Consider the following 17,474-nt stretch of genomic DNA (forward strand, 5'->3'; position numbering starts at 1 on the left):
GCATAGCTATTTAATTATCCAAGTAAAGAGGTGGTTAATTATATCATAAGGCTACACAATAAATCAATTTATTTTATTTTACTAGAATGGATGCATCCATGAATGTGATATAGCATACTTCCATATAATTTTTTTTCATATTTTGATTATAAGTGATGTTCAATTATTAATGATTAATACCCCCTCATTTATCTGAATCCTGACCCACTTTGATGTAATCATATCTTTAAATATGGAATAAATAAGTTAAGAAAGAAAAAAATTATTTATAATACAGGCAGAAGATAAAATGGAATATATATTTTTTATTAAATTTTTTCTCTTTTTATTTTATTAAATCCCTGACTTTACTGAGTTCTTTGAGTGAACAGTACTGATCTAATATTCTTTCTATTTAACCAACCTTTATTTTATATATTAAAAGATAAAATGTGATATATATTACTTGTAAGACCACTTGATATGTACTGGACATAAAAGAATGGAAAACATATGATAATTGTTTCTACTTGTGGTATCTGTGTGGTTTCAACCAGACTGGCTCAAGCATACATTAGTTTCTATGAGGTTATGACCCCAATGAGAAAGAGTCATATATCTATTTTTGTTTATGTACACTATCTATTTCTATCCACTGCAAATACTGAGCTTCTTCATGTTAGTTCAATAAATAGCAAAAATAGATTGTTGGTGGCTACCCACACATATTTCTGTGAATAGAACTTTTTAATTGAATATAGTTAGGGTTGCAATGTTACCAAAACACCTTAAGCCAAACTGTCAGTGGATGGATATATAAATTTTATTATGAAATTTTTATTCTCAGATGCCATTTCTTATAAGATATCATTTAAATCTACCTTTGATTAATCCATATCTGTTTTCTTCCCCAGTGTTCTTCTTTTTATTATTAATCTGGTTATCTAGACTCTAGATTCCATATACTTGATGTTTTCCTTCACTATATTCTCAATTCTCATGAGAATATTCACTTTACACTATTCAATTACAATTTTGTTATGAGATTGGTGTTTCTTAACTTGTTTCCAGAGTGATGGAGTGTTACTTGCACAAACCAGATGCTATTAATAAGCTTGTTGTACATAATTTTTATTGTTGTAAACCTACTAGAAATATGTCCAGTAATTGATTCACATGTCCTCTGTGGTTTTTACCAAAGTAAGTTAGTATCATACAATTGTACATAGTTACCACACTTTAGGCCAGGTCTGGACTTCTCATCAACTCTAGGGGGATAGTGACAGCAATATTCTTCACTCACCTACCATCACCTCTGAAGGCTCCCCTTCACCATTCAGCCAGAGAAATAATCCAAAGGCTCCATAATGTCAAGTGCTTCAGACTCTGAACAGCCTCCAGGTGCTCTTTTAATTTAAACCTCTTTTGCCATTTTACTATCTAAATATTTATTTATCATCAATGTTGGTTATGTTTATAGCAAGGACATAAATGTCAAATACTTTCTTTAGTATTTCACAGGCATGGCTGAAAGAGTACTTTTACCTAAAATTAACAAACAATTCTGTATTTCTTGGCTATATATGAAGTTTAACCAATCAATTTAAGTAGTTTTAGGAAAGCTGGATGGGCTGTTGGGTGGAAATGTGATTTGAGTGTTTGAGTTTACTGCTCCTACATTTGTATTTCTATCTTTAAAGATAGTAATAATCTCTTAATTTGAATTCTAATCTCATTTTCTTTAATTATATATTAATTATATAATTTCTATGTTAAAGAAATCACAGAGCAGACAGAGATGATTCCTGTTGTGGACTTGGAATCACCCCTCGCTCTTCCTCTTCCTCCTCCTCCTCCAGAGGATGAATGGGGACCGATTCCCGAGGGCCCCAATGTGGACGGTAAAGTGTACATACTCAATAATTTTATTATTTATATTTTCTCTGTGTTATCTTAAGATACCTCATCCCTTGCTTTTACTGTTCTCCAAGTGGTTATTATTTGGATATTTTAAAATTTAGAGAAAATATAGAGGTTAAAATTTTTTCAAAATGTGTATGGAAGTAAAACAAGAACATTTTATCACAGAGATGTTTGATCATTGTATATATATATTAAGAAGCAGTAGTATGAACCAAACAATTTAACAACCAGCTCTCTGCCTTTATGACCATTTTAAATATAAAAAAACAATATACCAAAAGGTAGTTTATTATTTCATGCACTTAATACTTAATAGAACAATACAAGAGGTACACAAAACACTATAGATTGTTATAAGAGTTTTAAAATGTTAATAAAAATATTAAATAATTCCTGAAAAAAACAAAAATTATTTAAAATATTTCCATATTGCTTCTCCATTGGTGTCCTCACTTGCAGTTTTTTTCACCTGTGGACGGATTGAACATTATTATGGGAGCTTAGAATATGCTGTTGCGCAGATGAACATTACAAAAGGAATGTAAATTTGTGATTTTCACATTGGGCAGCTGCCCAGGCGCCCACTTTAGAGAGAACCCTGATCACAAGTGCCATTTTAACAACTGGTTTGCCAAACTCAACAAAAAAATATCGTTTTTGTTGAACTGGTGCTAACCGGTTGAATCCCACCACTGTTAAGAAGCATATTTAAGGATAGAAGAAGCCATTTTTACAAATTTGGACCAGTTTTCTCATGTGAAAGTGAGACACTTAGATGCACTGAAGGTATAAATTTCAGCAAAATTGTAAAAAGAAAAAAAGGAATTACATTACTACATGACTGTCACCTTTTGATCATAATTAAATTTCACATTGTTTAGTAGAGCAGGGTCTCTCAGTTTCACATTGCTGACATTATGGGATAGAAAGAATTCTATCTTAATACTAGAATCAATTTCACATAATTTAGTATTTCCCTCATATAATGATACTAATGAGGATAATGTAATCTCAACTGAAATTTTATACCTAGTGTTTAAGGATATTTAATAATATCTATATGTGAAATTTTTATCTGTGTGGGAAGTCCTCAAGACCACACTCATGTTTAATGATTCTCTAAAAGAACTCATAGGACTGGGCATACAGTTTTCTTAAGCTGAGATTTATGGCAGCAGAATTGCAAAAGCAAAACCACCAAAGGGAAAAGGTATGTGAAGTGAAGTTGTGGGGAGACCAGGCTCAAGTTATAAGGACCCTCTCCCAGCAGAGTCACACAGGTCATGTGAATTTCCTCAACAACAAGTTATGACAACGCCTGTCAAATGTTGCTCACCAAAGAACTCACTGGAGAATCAGTGTTCAGGGTGCTGACTGGGAGTTGATCACCTAGGCAGCCCCTGGTTGGCATGTAACAAAGTTTCAGTCATCTAGAATGAAAACATGTGTTTATCACAAAGTATAATATATGGTTTGCAGAAACAGTTTAGGCCCAGTGAGCCACTCTTACCAGGTCATTGATGTGGGAACGCTCCTGAAATCTAAGTTTCCACATGCCAGCCAAGGCAGTCTTATAAGCAGGCCTTGTAGGACAGTAGCCAGGTTCATTCTTTTCTTCACCTCCTTTTAAATAGTTTTTATGTTTTTCATTCAACCTAATAGTTTATAATAAATCACACATTGGATTTTATCATTCATAAAATTGAGGATATTTTAAAAACAATAATAAGTGAAAAATAATGACATTAATTTTCAAATAACTGGAGCTGACATTATCTCTGATTTTCACTCTGTTTCTTAGCTTTTACCTTTCCCTATTCACTATGTGAAATAACTCTTGTGATCCTGGGAATCTTCAGTCTGCTGCTCTTGATGTTATGTGGATTCCTTGGATATCAGTGTAAGTTTCATTACCGTATTTCCCCATGTCAAGATGCACCCTTTTTCGAAAAATTTGGAGTCTAAAACCTGGGTGCGTCTTATACAGTGCTTGTAGATATTTTTACTTGCTTTTCACACTTGTTGTGGAGTTGTATGAATTTTATGATGAATAAAACTTGAGTTCAATAACTTTATGTAACACAGTTGTTGTTTTTTTTTTAATTTCGGGCCCCAATATCAAGATGTGTCTTATACATGGGAGCATCTTATCATGGGGAAATATAGTAATTATCGGGAGTGGGTATGAAAATTAATAGCCTATTTGTCAAATTGTCATACTTCTTTAAACCATTTTCAGATACTAGTTTTTGGTAAATGTATTATTGCCATGCTGAATAGAAAAAAAGAGAAATGACATGAAAATATCACAACTTTTAACTATATGAATAAATTTAATTTTGTGACCTCTCAAGTGTACATTTTTTTCTAGGGGGGATATATTATTGCAATACTCCATAAGATATTGATAGTAATGATTAAGTATTATGATTATTTTGAAAATTATAACTTACTAAGAAATTTACTTCAATGAATTTGCTGTTGTCTTTACTCTGAAAATAGAAAACTTCTTTGACAATTTGTTCAAATTATTCATGTGGCCAGGAGCTTATATTAAATCAATAGAATGCTTTTATTTTTAAAATCATTTGCTATCTGTTATTTTAAAATAGTAAGTTGTCTTTGATGACATTAGTTTGAAATTCAAAAATTTAGACTTTTGTTTAGGAAGTGAAATTCTACCAATTAAATCAACCAGTCATAAAAACAAAAGATTTGGGACAATTGTTATTGTTTTTGTTTGTTTTAATTGCATTGAACCATTTTTCTAATGATAGAAACACTTTGAAACATAAGAAATTATGACAAATTATAGATTTAGACTAGACTTTAGAAATAATAGTGAATAAATTAAAATATACTTAGCTAAATATTTTTTCTAGTTTTTGAAAACATTTATAGGGGAATTTATTAAAGAGAAAACTAAAATTTAAACTTCATAGTCTAATACAGTACTGTTTCATAATGGAGGATGTACTTTATATGTATTTGGGATTCTTATTCTTAGACTTTCAAAGTGTTCAGGCATCAGAGATCAAGATGAAGAACCTTAATGAATGGGTTGAGTATTTCCAAAACAAAACAGAAAACTTTCTTCAGATTCAAGAAGTTCTTGAACAAAATAAAGGTAATATCAGAACTAGAATAAATTACTTTTACAGAATGCTAGATTGTTTTTCTTGTATCAGCCCTCAAATTGTTGTTTTCACTGTGGAATAAAAAACTCTCTAATATAGCAATATGCACTGTGGAATAAGAAACTCTCTAGTATAGCAACATGATGTCTTCTTCCCTCTTTAATTCTTCATTCCATCTTCTGAAACTCAGTCTTGTATTTACCATAGTATCTTCCTATATTAATTTATTGGTCAATAATTCATTTATTTATCCCATTTATTCAGTGCACACTAGATGCCAACCACTAGGCTGGTAATCAAAAATAAATATAATATGAACTCTGCCCTTGGGAGGCTTAGAGAAAACATATAAGCCAGAAATAAAGTGTCAAGGTGAGTAGTAAAAGTTTATGCAAGATATTCAGGGACCATAAAAGTAGAACTCAAATATCTGAAAAGCAATCATGTTTTCATTATATACAAAGTAATTAGAAATTTTTTTATGATAATTAAATTATAATATAAAAGCAGTCTATGTTTATGATAAATAAATACTTTGCAAAGACCTTGCATTAAAATGTTATTTTTTCATGTGATGTATTAAACTTATATTGAACAATTAAATGAACTATTTGAGTCTATTTTAATGACTTATCATGTTACAAAACTAGTTTAGTTTTGTTTTAATTGAGATGAGATTAACATATATTGTGCAAGTTTGAGGGTACGATATGTCGGTTAGATACAGTTATGTATTGCAATATGAGTCCTACAGCAGTGTTGCCTAACACCTTCATCATGTCACGTAACTGTCACTTCCTTTTTGTGTTGAGAACACGTACGATCTAGTCTCTTAACAACTTTGAGTTTATAGTACTGTATTGTTGCTTATAATCACTATGTTTGTGCATTTTAAAAGGCTGGTATCTAAGCAATCAATTATTTCCACCAGAGATGAAACTAACTCAGTAGGGAAGGAAACTGGACTAAAATTACTTGCATATTTTGCCACTTGATCATTATTATGACTCTTGAAATGGTGAAAAAAAATCAGATGTAACGTGTTCCTATCTAATGACAAGTCTCTTTGTCCTCTACAGCAACCATCAAGTGGCTCCGAAAGCAGAATGAGTATCTCACTGAGGCTTTACAAGGACTCAATGCGAAACAAGGTAATTTAGAAGTGAGATAATTCTGAGTTGTTGACAGTTCTTAATAACAGTCTCATTCTTTTTTTTTTTTTTTCTTTTTCTGAAGCTGGAAACGGGGAGAGACAGACTCCCGCATGCGCCCGACCGGGATCCACCCGGCACGCCCACCAGGGGGCGATGCTCTGCCCACCAGGGGGCGATGCTCTGCCCCTCCGGGGCGTCGCTCTGCCGCGACCAGAGCCACTCTAGCGCCTGGGGCAGAGGCCAAGGAGCCATCCCCAGCGCCCGGGCCATCTTTGCTCCAATGGAGCCTTCGCTGCCGGAGGGGAAGAGAGAGACAGAGAGGAAGGAGGGGGGGTGTGGGGAAGCAAATGGGCACTTCTCCTATGTGCCCTGGCCAGGAATCGAACCCAGGTCCCCTGAACGCCAGGCCGACGCTCTACCGCTGAGCCAAGTGGCCAGGGCCAACAGTCTCATTTTTTTAAGAGGGAAAAGCTATGAAGCAGTAAAGCCTTGTTTATGAGCATCTTTCGGCTCTCAGTGATAAATATTTTTTTTCCTAGGAGACCAGTGTGGACTTCCTCTGCATCACTGGGTGCAATACGGAGACCAGTGTTACCACCAAAGCGTGGCCATGGTTTCTTGGTTAAACTGTTCTGATCTTTGTGTTTCATTGAATGCTACATTTTTAAAGACAGAACGGAATCAGTTGATGGTGAGATTGTATTTCATTCTTTAATTCTGAATTCAGACAAACAGCAGGTACCAGTCAAAGGAAGAGTTCAGCTACAGATCTAAAACCACGGAAAAGGACACTTTCTCATTTAATTTTTTCCTCATCTTTCTGGTGTGCTCCACTTCAGCGTGCCACACATGCCCGCCCTGCAGAAAACTTGCATTTGTCCTCCTCTGTATGTGTTGCTCTTTCAGCTATAATCACAGCTGATTGCTTTTTCTCCTTCAGTATTTGTTCAGTTGTCACTCTCTCAAGAAACCTAGCCAGACAGTCCTATTTAAAATGGCAACTTGTATGTCATGGCTCTTCTCCCCCACCAGATGCCCTCCTCTGTACTCTTCTCACCTTCCTCTAATTTTTAAGAGTACTTGTCACATTTTGACATATCATATCATTCATATGTTCATTTATTTCATCAGGTCCAACCACCCCTCAGGCAATTATTTTTCTCATTTTTACTGAATGATATATCTCAGACTCGAAGAACAGAAACAGAGTTGAATAAATAATAAAAATGAGTCTTAGAAAGTAATTCTTTTTTTTGCTGTAGTGTCCTCTTAAATATAAAATTTTTCATTTGTTTTGTTTCTTCTTTTTTATTTAATCCCTGGTTTGAGAAATGTATAGACAACAGCAGTCTAAATCTTTTTTGATATTTTATTTATCAGTAGGCATGCATAGTTTTTATTATCATATTATTTATTTCTCACTTGATACAAGTTCCATATATTCAGCCTTAATACCCTTTTACTATGAATACCTTTGTGGGTTCTGGCTCCCTCAGAATATCATGAAGTTACTTGCAGTGAATCAGACTTGGCTTGGCCTGTCTTATAAGGAAGCAGACAATGGATGGAAGTGGGAGGACGGCTCCTCTCCTTCTGGCCTGTAAGTACATAATTCAGTTCCTTATTATTTTTTTGTGTGTGTGTATTTTTCTGAAGTTGGAAACGGGGAGGCAGTCAGGCAGACTCCCGCATGCGCCCAACTGGGATCCACCTGGCATGCTCACCAGGGGGCGATGCTCTGCCCATCTTGGGGCCCCGCTCTGCCGCAACCAGAGCCATTCTAGCACCTGAGGCAGAGGCCTTGGAGCCATCCTCAGCACCTGGGCCAACTTTGTTCCAATGGAGCAAAAGGAGGGGAAGAGAGATACAGAGAGAAGGGAGAGGGGGAGGGGTAGAGAAGCAGATGGACACTTCTCCTGTGTGCCCTGGCCAGGAATCAAACCCGGACTCCTGCACGCCAGGCCGATGCTCTACCACTGAGCCAACCGGCCAGGGCCAGTTCCTTATTTCTTTTGCAATATTTTTTTGCTTGAAGAATTGAAAAAAATAGAGATGATTACTGGGGACAGAATTTAGGCCTTTTTATTCCTTGCTCTCATTATTTCATATTATACTGTTAGCATGTTATAAATTAGAAAGTCATTTAGATGTTTCATAATTTGTATATGTATGCCTCTAATATTAGATGCTCTGATGATTACTATCTTAGATAATGAATATTATATAGGGATGACCCTGATTATATATAAATTTGGAACATCTTTAGTACAGAATTGCTGGTCCTTAGCCAAAGAATTGGGCCTAAAAGTTTCAAGAACATATTGTGAAATTGTTATCCAGAAACATTGCATTAGATAACTATGACAATTAAATTAACAAGTGATTTTATCATTCCATGACAATCTTATTTAATATATCAAAGTATCAAAGTTTTGATAGCTGATTATTTTAATTTTGTTTTCTTAGGTTATTTTCTGATGTTTAGTGAGGCTGTTTTACACGCACACACACACATATACAGGGTAGGAAAAAGTAAGTTTATAGTTTTTTATATGGAAAAAAACATGCAGGTTATGATTATTACAATAGTTTTATATTCTCTGTTTTGTGTACTAACAGTTGTAAAGCTACGGTTGCCCAACCCTGTATGTTATCAACACATACCTATATAGTATTCTAAGCTTCATGAGTAATTTTGGCTGACTTTTGTATCTAATGTAATGTATTCACAAGCTAACTTTCCTTTCTTGGTCATGCATGATTTAGTAGTTTCTATTGTGCTGATCTGTACTTAAAGATCATTTTATAACCCAGGTTGTCTAAGCACTTACATGTCTGTCTCATCTCTCCTATAAATGTGTCAGTTCTTTAAAAAGAGGGAGAAAGCCTTTGCTTCCCCACAACTCCTGGTATAATACATTTCACATAGTATGTTCTTAAATAATGCTATTTAATCTGAATACAGTGCGTATGGCTAATGACTTGTGTTTTTTTTATTTCTCAGGGGTTTACCAGAACCAAGTGTGGATTTCCAGGGGAAATGTGTGTATGTAAATGCAGGCACCATTGGGACTGATAACTGCACCAGGTCCTCCTCATGCCTGTGTGAGAAGGCTGTCAACTAATTAGGCAGAAGAAGAATGTGAAAGAACAGCTAGGTTGTTTTAATCCCAGTATTTAAGATTCAAGATCTGCCTGTCTTTAGTCTTGTCTACTATTATTTCAAGTTTTTCTTGTCTTTTTTTCCCATGGCAGAAAGAAATAAATTAGTTTATGGTTAAAGGACCCAAGATATATGATTATAGAAAAAAAATAACATGGTAGCCCCCCAAACTTAGAAGTGTCAGAACTTCTTTGATTTTGTGAAAATTGTATAATAGTTAATAAACATGCTATTTATCATAAATAATTTTGAATCTTTTTATATTTAAAAATGTATTCATTTAGAATTGTGATTTCATGGAAACAAGCCTTCAGAACAAATGTAATCAAAGAAATAAACGATAAATAACATTTACAAAGAATGACAAACATAAAGAAATATGAATAGTTACATGAAGCAAAAATTAAAAACACAAATTCAACTAAAACAAATTTCTGAGGCAATTTATAAAATTGTTTGCAGAAATCTTCCTAGCAGATTGAAATGTCAGTTTTACTTACATCTTTAATCCCTTATTTTCATCTTAATAGAAAAGATATATTTCTTGTGAAAGGCTACTTTTGAATGGACTCTAATCCATCTCCTACTTGCATTTTGTTTCAACTTTTTATTACTCCCCTCACATACAGGTAACCACTTCCATTTAAAATGCCTTACCTTTAATACATTAATATAACCATGCATTGCTCTCCATCCCATTAATCTTTTATGAGTTTTTCTTCAAAGTAAACGTACTTGCGCAAAGAGTCAACACTGGTTATACAGGTTCTCACTTTCCAATCATTACTCAGAATATTGTTACAGATCTTACCTTTTTCCTCTTTATTGAAACTGCTTTTGTGTTTGCTCAGGTAGTTTAATTCATAAATTCAATTTATGTTAATGCTTAAACTACCAACAGTCTACTGTTGCATTTTTGACATTATTATTATTACATCATCATTATTATTGTTGAACACAGTATTATTTTGCTTTCTGCAGTTTGTCTTTCTTAGTTTTCTTTTGACCATTCTCATCCTATAGACTATCTTATTTGTGAAATTTTCTCTAATTGCTTTCTTATATTTTTTAGCTTGAATGTTTCATTAGAGAATATTTATTTCACTTGGGATGATAATTTCATTTATTGACACAGGTTCAGCAAAGAAACTTTTGGTGTATAAGATAAGAGACCAACCCTAGACTCAATATCTTTTATTATGCTTCCTATATGCTTGACGTTCCGCATGTTATTCTACATCCATGAGTCTCAGATTCTTAATTCATAAGAGTGGGATGATAATAGCTATAACTCATAGATATTTGCAGATTAATTTGGATAGGACGTTTGAAGCATTTAGAAGAATGACTAGAACACAGTAAATGTTCGATAGGTGTTTGCTATTGCTTTTATATGAGAAGAAAAGTTTTAAGCTCTTTGTAAACTGTAAAACACTATATGATTTAAAAGTGTTCTTATTATGTACGATGATGGTACAATGTAGAAATTTTAGTGATTAAAATGCTTGCTATTTATAAATATCACATTAAATTTTTTATATCTTTATCTGCCTCCCCTTTTATGTCTTTCACTCCTACCTATTCTCTTATTTTTTTCAATTATCTATATTCTTTTATTTACTATCTTTTTTTCTTTTACTTATTCTACATGTCAGGTAGGCTTTATTTATTACAAGTGACAAAAACAAGGTTCAATCTAGTGTGGGTATAATGAGAAAACTTTTGGAAATACACTTGATGGTTATATATAAGTGAAGGAAACTTTGACTTGACAAACCATAAGAAAGGTAATGATACAGCTTAGCCACAGGGAAACCAGGAGCTAAGAGCTTGAACTCTACCAGAATTCTCTGTTGCTTTTTTCTGCTTTTTCTTTTCAGTTTGGTATTTATTATTTTTTATGTATTTAGATTTCTTTCATTTAATAGAAAACATGGAGAACATTCTCATTTGATAGCATCTATCAATGAGAGATTCTTCTTATTTAGAGTCACATGAAAAAAATAATAAATAATATCATGTTAAGAAAGAGCTTAGCCTAACCAGGCAGTGGCGCAGTGGATAGAGTGTTGGATTGGGATGCGGAGGACCCAGGTTTGAGACCCCGAGGTTGCCAGCTTGAACGCAGGCTTATCTGGCTTGAGCAAAATAAAAAATGCTCACCAGCTTGGACCCAAGGTTGCTGGCTCAAGTAAAGTGTTACTCGGTCTGCTGAAGGCCCGCGGTCAATGCACATATGAGAAAGCAATCAATGAACAACTAAGGTGTTGCAACAAAAAACTGATGATTGATGCTTCTCATCTCTCCGTTCCTGTCTGTCTATCCCTATCTATCCCTCTGACTCTCTCTCTCTCTGTCCCTGTAAAGAAAAAAAAAAGAAAAGAAAAGAAAAAGCTTAGCTCTAAAAAAATTTTGGCCACCTCAGCCATAGCCATATGTATTGGAGGGCAAGAAGTTCTTAGGGAATGGATGTGTGCTGGTGGACAATAGCATAAAACCCCTTACAATTATATACTATTTTCCTTATACAAATAAATGTGCCAAAAATCAAACACATTCTTCAAGGAAGCCTCAAAATTTTTTGAAAAGTAAATAAAATAATAATTAGCATATATTTAAAATTTACATGGTGTTAGCCAGGCCAGATAGCTTGGTTGGTTAGAGTAGCATCCTCATGTGCAGTTTGCTGGTTGATCCCTAGTCAGGGCACATACAGGAACAGATAGATGTTTCTGTCTGTCTATCTCCTTTCTCACTATATAATCAATAAATAAAGAATTTAAAATTTACTTGGTGCCAAGTGGTGTTATAACTGATTTACATGTATTAATCAATTCAATTCTGAAGATAATTCTATAAGTATATTACAATATTTTTTACAAAAGAGAACTGGTTAACTGTTCTAGTATCATAAAACTTGCTAGTAACAGAGATAGAATTTGAACTCAGATAGCTTAGTATCAATGTCTACACCTTGAATTACACTAACATGTATATCTGCTCACACACCTACTCAAAGAAACATTGAGGTTAAGTATAATATGCCATATAATGGCAGGTAAGATCATATTGGAAGCCTTAGAAAGCAGTAAATATAAATTTTTAATGATTCCATATTTGATACAAACTAATGAGGAATTCAGAAGATGACTCAGGCTTTTGCAGTTTTGCAAAATTGCAGTAATATTTAAAGAACATGTTCTCTAGAGATTACATATAAAGAGACACAACTCAGACCTAAGTGTGAATTAGGACAGGCATTCTAGTGAATTTATGCCTATAAATATACCTCAATATATAGCAGAAATCTTAAATTGTTTTTTTAATATGTGGCCAGTCAGGTTCCTAGGGATATATTATTTGAAACAAAGACTGTTCTCATTAAAAGTCCTCTTGGGATCAACACTTTTTGGGAGGGAAGATAGTTTTAGACAGAAAAAGATGTGATGAACTGACTACTCAGTTTTAGGCAACTTCATAAGGATCTCAATAGCTAAGAAAGTCCTTCAGAGTAATCCCAAATTGGGGTGTGGGTTGTGTCTTTACACTTCTTGTGTCACCCAAGCATGGGATGGCGTGGCCATAAAAAGGGTAACAATCTTGGTGAAGCAGATGTCTTAAACTGGGGACAATGTCTCTGGACTGAGACCTAAAAGCTCTCATGTGTCAGCATTGTTAGCATTTGTGGAAGTTAGTACTGTAGACATAAAGGGGAATCAGGATACACTACCACATTTATAACAGAATAAAAAGAAGCTCAAACCTGAAGGACTGAGTTGGAATTAGGCAGAAGAAACTTGATGTTATAGAGAAAATAGCATATGTAAATGACATAAGGAAGTGGTAGAATCGATTTTGGCTGAAATACAATGTAAGTAAAGACTGAAAAGCACTAAAGAACCACTTATGGTTTCATATTGTTTAGGAGTTTGTGCTTAACATGGTGGAAATCTACTCAAATATTTTAAGCGAAGAATATTTAATCATATTTGTGATGTATGAAGATCTCAACTGCTGCGATATGATCAATGACTGGCCTGGGATTAATGTTGGAGACTGAGAGTAGTAAAGAATGTATTACAGTGGTCAGAAAGAGAGTTGTTGGAAAATAAAAAAAGAGTGAGAGAATTATGAATTGAATTGGGAGGAGTCAATTTATATTCTAGGGTGCTTAGACACTGCCCATTGTACAAAAAGGAATACTCAGTAATCATTCAACTCCTAGTGAAAGGTGGTAAAATATACAGGGGCACTTTTATTACCCACTTGAATCAGACATTTAGATTAGTGGATCACATCCAGTGATATGGGTGGGCAGCCATTTGGCTCATGACTCCATTCAGGAGGGATCACAGAAGAAAAGAAAGTTTATAGAAGTCCAAAATAGTAAGATTTGGGCATAGTAAATTTGATATATATATGTGAACTATACAGCTGATTATATGCTCTGAAAAAAAGAACCTGGTTTGTTTCATGAAACAAAATGCTGAGATCCTGTTTTATAAACTCCTACTTTTCAACTCACATGCATATAATCAACATAGAACAAATATAGCTTGAATAAAAATGCTCAAAGTATAATTTATCTAGCAAGTAAACTTTATTTTCACCAGTAAAAAGAGGGTTTTTAGATATTCCCTAATGAAATAGAAGCAAATGAGAAAAAGGCACTTTTGAAAAGTCTCCTCTGATTCATTCAGAATGATGTTGACCTTAGGGCCTCCCATCCTGTTTGAATGCTGGACAGGTTTTGTTGTAAAGAAGAAATGGCAAGAAATTTCTAAAGATATCAAAGGGAAAGATAAGGTTTATTTCATCCTGGGGTAGTGGCAAAGCTTTGAAAAAATTCAAACTGAATATGGTTTTTGAAATCTACTTTAACCCTGACGATGTTGTTTATTTGCAGAAAAAGAAATCCTCTGCAGGGGAATTCCAGTCATTTTATTCATATCACTTCTGAGTGGTTGTAATGAAAAAGCATCAACAGGGCAACATCAAAGATAAGGGAAAGTTTACAAGTCAGGTTTCTCATTCTCACACAATCATTAAATAGAAACAAAAAGTAAGGACATCTAGAAGATTAAAACACCAGACAAGAAGTTGGTTTTGAGATAACAATCTATGTTTTAAAAATAATCCACATTTGTCAGTGAAGCTCTGAAAGTGTCAGAGTTTCATAAAATACTTTTGCCTAAATACAAAATTTATTTACAATCTCTTGTCTCATGTTGACTTATTTCATTACTAGATTACAGACTTAAGGTTAGAAGATGGTTACTGTGTTATGAGTATTATTGTATATTATCATAGCTTTAGAGCAAATCAAAAAATAATTTACATTTCTTAGTTCCTGAAAAATAACTAGCTTTCCCCGAGATTGAGTCGCATACACTGAAACAATAATGGAGACTGTAGAATACAATGCACAGTTTGACTTTGTTAATTAACTTTTGCATTTCATAAATAAATAAATAAATAAATAAATAAATAAATAAGGAGGGGAAATTTTTCTTCTTTCTAAATCCTAGCATTAAATAGAGTTAGTTAATTAAATGCTTCCCCTGGGACTTGCCGTGTAAGATGACATATTTACAGGGGGGTTATGTGAACGTCTTTGGGAGCTATTTACTCTGTCTTCTTTGTGGGAGAATTTTGGAACTCTGTTCTATGACCTGCACTCACCCTGGACAAAATTTTTGAGCATAGGTCTGATGCTAATTTGCTGATGTCCAGTGACACTTTTCTAGAAGCCAGTGCTTAGCAGATTGAAGGGTAGCAGCATCAGGTTGACTCTTCCTATTATCAATTTATTTTTGTACAGACATTGTTTTTAATGGGATGTCAATAGCAACTGTATTGGCAATACTATACAGACACAATTTAGAACTGGAAATGTCCTAACAAATTATAACAAATATACTTTATTTTATATCTTCTTGGCTCTTCATCTTTTCATCTGAGCTATATGGAATTCATATTCTTTAACCAAATTTAATGTTACTATTATATTGTTTCAAGAACACATTTTTTTAAATTAATTTTTCAACAAATACTAATTGAGCCTCTCCTTTATGCTGAGCAGTCTTCTAGAATCCAAAAATATATAAATGGACAGAACTAAAAAGTCACTGTCCACAGGGAGTGGTTTTATAGTGTAAAAAAGGCAGACAGTGAATGAATAAATTACATATGTGATAAACAATTACAAGTGCTAGTGAGAAAAATAAAGCAGTGAAGGGTGTCAAGTTGCCAAAGGAAGGATGCACAAGGCCTGGTGAGTTTTATAAGAAATTTATTATGCATCTGGGAACAGATAGGCTTGAGACCCAAGTGCTGTCCGCAGTCAGAAGAAGAGAAGCCTTAGCGGATATAAGACGGGGTTTGGTGGTACTTCCCACAGCAGGGCCACACTTCTGCTACCTGAGGCTGTTAAACAACGGGGAGAGGAGGTGGTGCTAAGTAGCAGAATGTTCAGATAAATGGTGGGGCGTGTGTGGGGGGGTGTTAACTGGCAGGATGTCTGAGGGTTGGGCGGAGGAAAAATATCAATCAGGATTGCTCCAGTGGAGAGCTGGGGGGGGAGGGACTGCCCCGCATCGGGTCACCTAAAGTTCAATGTGGCTGGCTGAGGTTTCAGTACAGGGCCCTGGACCGGAACCTAACAAAGGGTATTTTGCAGTTGAAGGAGGGACTGCATGTTTAAATAAAGCAGTCAGGGTGTGCCTTAGCTAATCCATGTTAAGTTCTGTTTTCATTTTGATAATTAAATAAATTTTGACATTCTTTTTTATTTTTATTATTTCTTATTTTTGTTGTTGTTAAATGCCTTCTTGACAGTATAATTATTCATTATTAATAAAACACATGAAAAACTAATAGAACTGTAATTTATGCATAAAAGATTAAAATAAATTACTGAAGTTAAACAGTTTGTAGAAAAGTAGAACATTGATAACATTCTACTTCTTTGTTTTATTGTTGTTACTTCATGGCACAAAGGCCATGAGTAAGGAAAAACAAGGCGGGATGGTTAATGTTTCCTTCATGACGTCAAAAGTGGGTAGAGAGCCCGTCTAAAAAATATTGATAGAGAGATAATGACAGTTATCTAAATCCAAATTTCCTAATATAACCTAAAAACATATATTTATGACATAAAAAATAAACACAAAATTTACACAAATTTAGTATGACTAGGAGCCAGAAAACATCAAAACTTCAAATTACCTGTAAATAGAAATATAACTACCAATTTCTAGTGTAGTTATTTCTAAGCAACCTTTTATGAAGCTCTAGAGACTTTAGAAAACTGGGGACTTCTCCAGGAAAAGAAAGATCACATTCATTGTGAAAATCCTAAAAAAAAGAGTCCTAGTTGATGTGGGCTGGAAACAAGAAAAAGACTTCCAAGTGCATTTTAGAGCCTTACTCTTTAAGAGTCAGTCTCGGGAAGAAAACACTGGGGAGAAAGAAAGGCTGAAGACAGAAGAAGCACATCTAGAACCTGCGCAGTGAAGGGAAAATAAGCAAGTATATGTGTGTAAAGTAGGGAGGGTGTTAGGGTGTGTTAGACAAACTTGACATTTTAAAAAACACCTTCCTTCCTCTCTCCGAAATCCACTTAAGAGGCTGCATTGCAATATCTTGACAGAAGAGGCCACTCTTGACCTAGGAATCTAACAATACCCACCTGCACTCCCAGTCCACAAAAACTATTTCTCACCTAATTAAGATATAGGAAGAACACAGAAAAGGACAATAAAAACATTTAAGCTGATGTAAATTCTCCCATTAAAAACAAATGTGAAACATAAAAGAACTAACCCAACACTCTAAACTGATTTAAATAACCTAAAATACAAAATTTAGAAACAAACCAAAAATTCACAAGGAACAAGACCAAAGTAGAAAAAAAAAATACAATTGTCTTTTTTCCCCCATTTTCACTCACCTACTTTTATAGAAAATTTTGTAATCTAAATAATAGAATGGCTAGCTACAAGATGCTTCCTAGGAACATTCTTTATTTTAGTCTCTTTCAATATTAACTTTCTTATATAAATATTTACTAAATTTACATTTCAGCATCATGTACGTTTTTTTCTGAAAACTTCAATG

At 34.1% G+C, this 17,474-nt stretch overlaps 1 protein-coding gene across 1 annotated transcript; it reads left to right on the forward strand.

Moving 5' to 3' along the window:
- Positions 1–1,228: 1,228 nt before the first annotated feature.
- On the forward strand, positions 1,229–9,579 carry LOC136389371 (C-type lectin domain family 9 member A-like). Its single transcript, XM_066361178.1, has 8 exons — positions 1,229–1,380; positions 1,758–1,880; positions 3,704–3,802; positions 4,910–5,029; positions 6,119–6,190; positions 6,733–6,884; positions 7,690–7,793; positions 9,198–9,579. Exons 1-8 carry the CDS (start codon positions 1,347–1,349, stop codon positions 9,316–9,318), a joined length of 825 nt encoding a protein of 274 aa, XP_066217275.1. The 5' UTR covers positions 1,229–1,346; the 3' UTR covers positions 9,319–9,579.
- The last annotated feature ends 7,895 nt before the right edge of the window (positions 9,580–17,474 follow it).

This window comes from Saccopteryx leptura, chromosome 1 (genome assembly GCF_036850995.1).
Source record: "Saccopteryx leptura isolate mSacLep1 chromosome 1, mSacLep1_pri_phased_curated, whole genome shotgun sequence".
Classification (NCBI taxonomy): domain Eukaryota; kingdom Metazoa; phylum Chordata; class Mammalia; order Chiroptera; family Emballonuridae; genus Saccopteryx; species Saccopteryx leptura.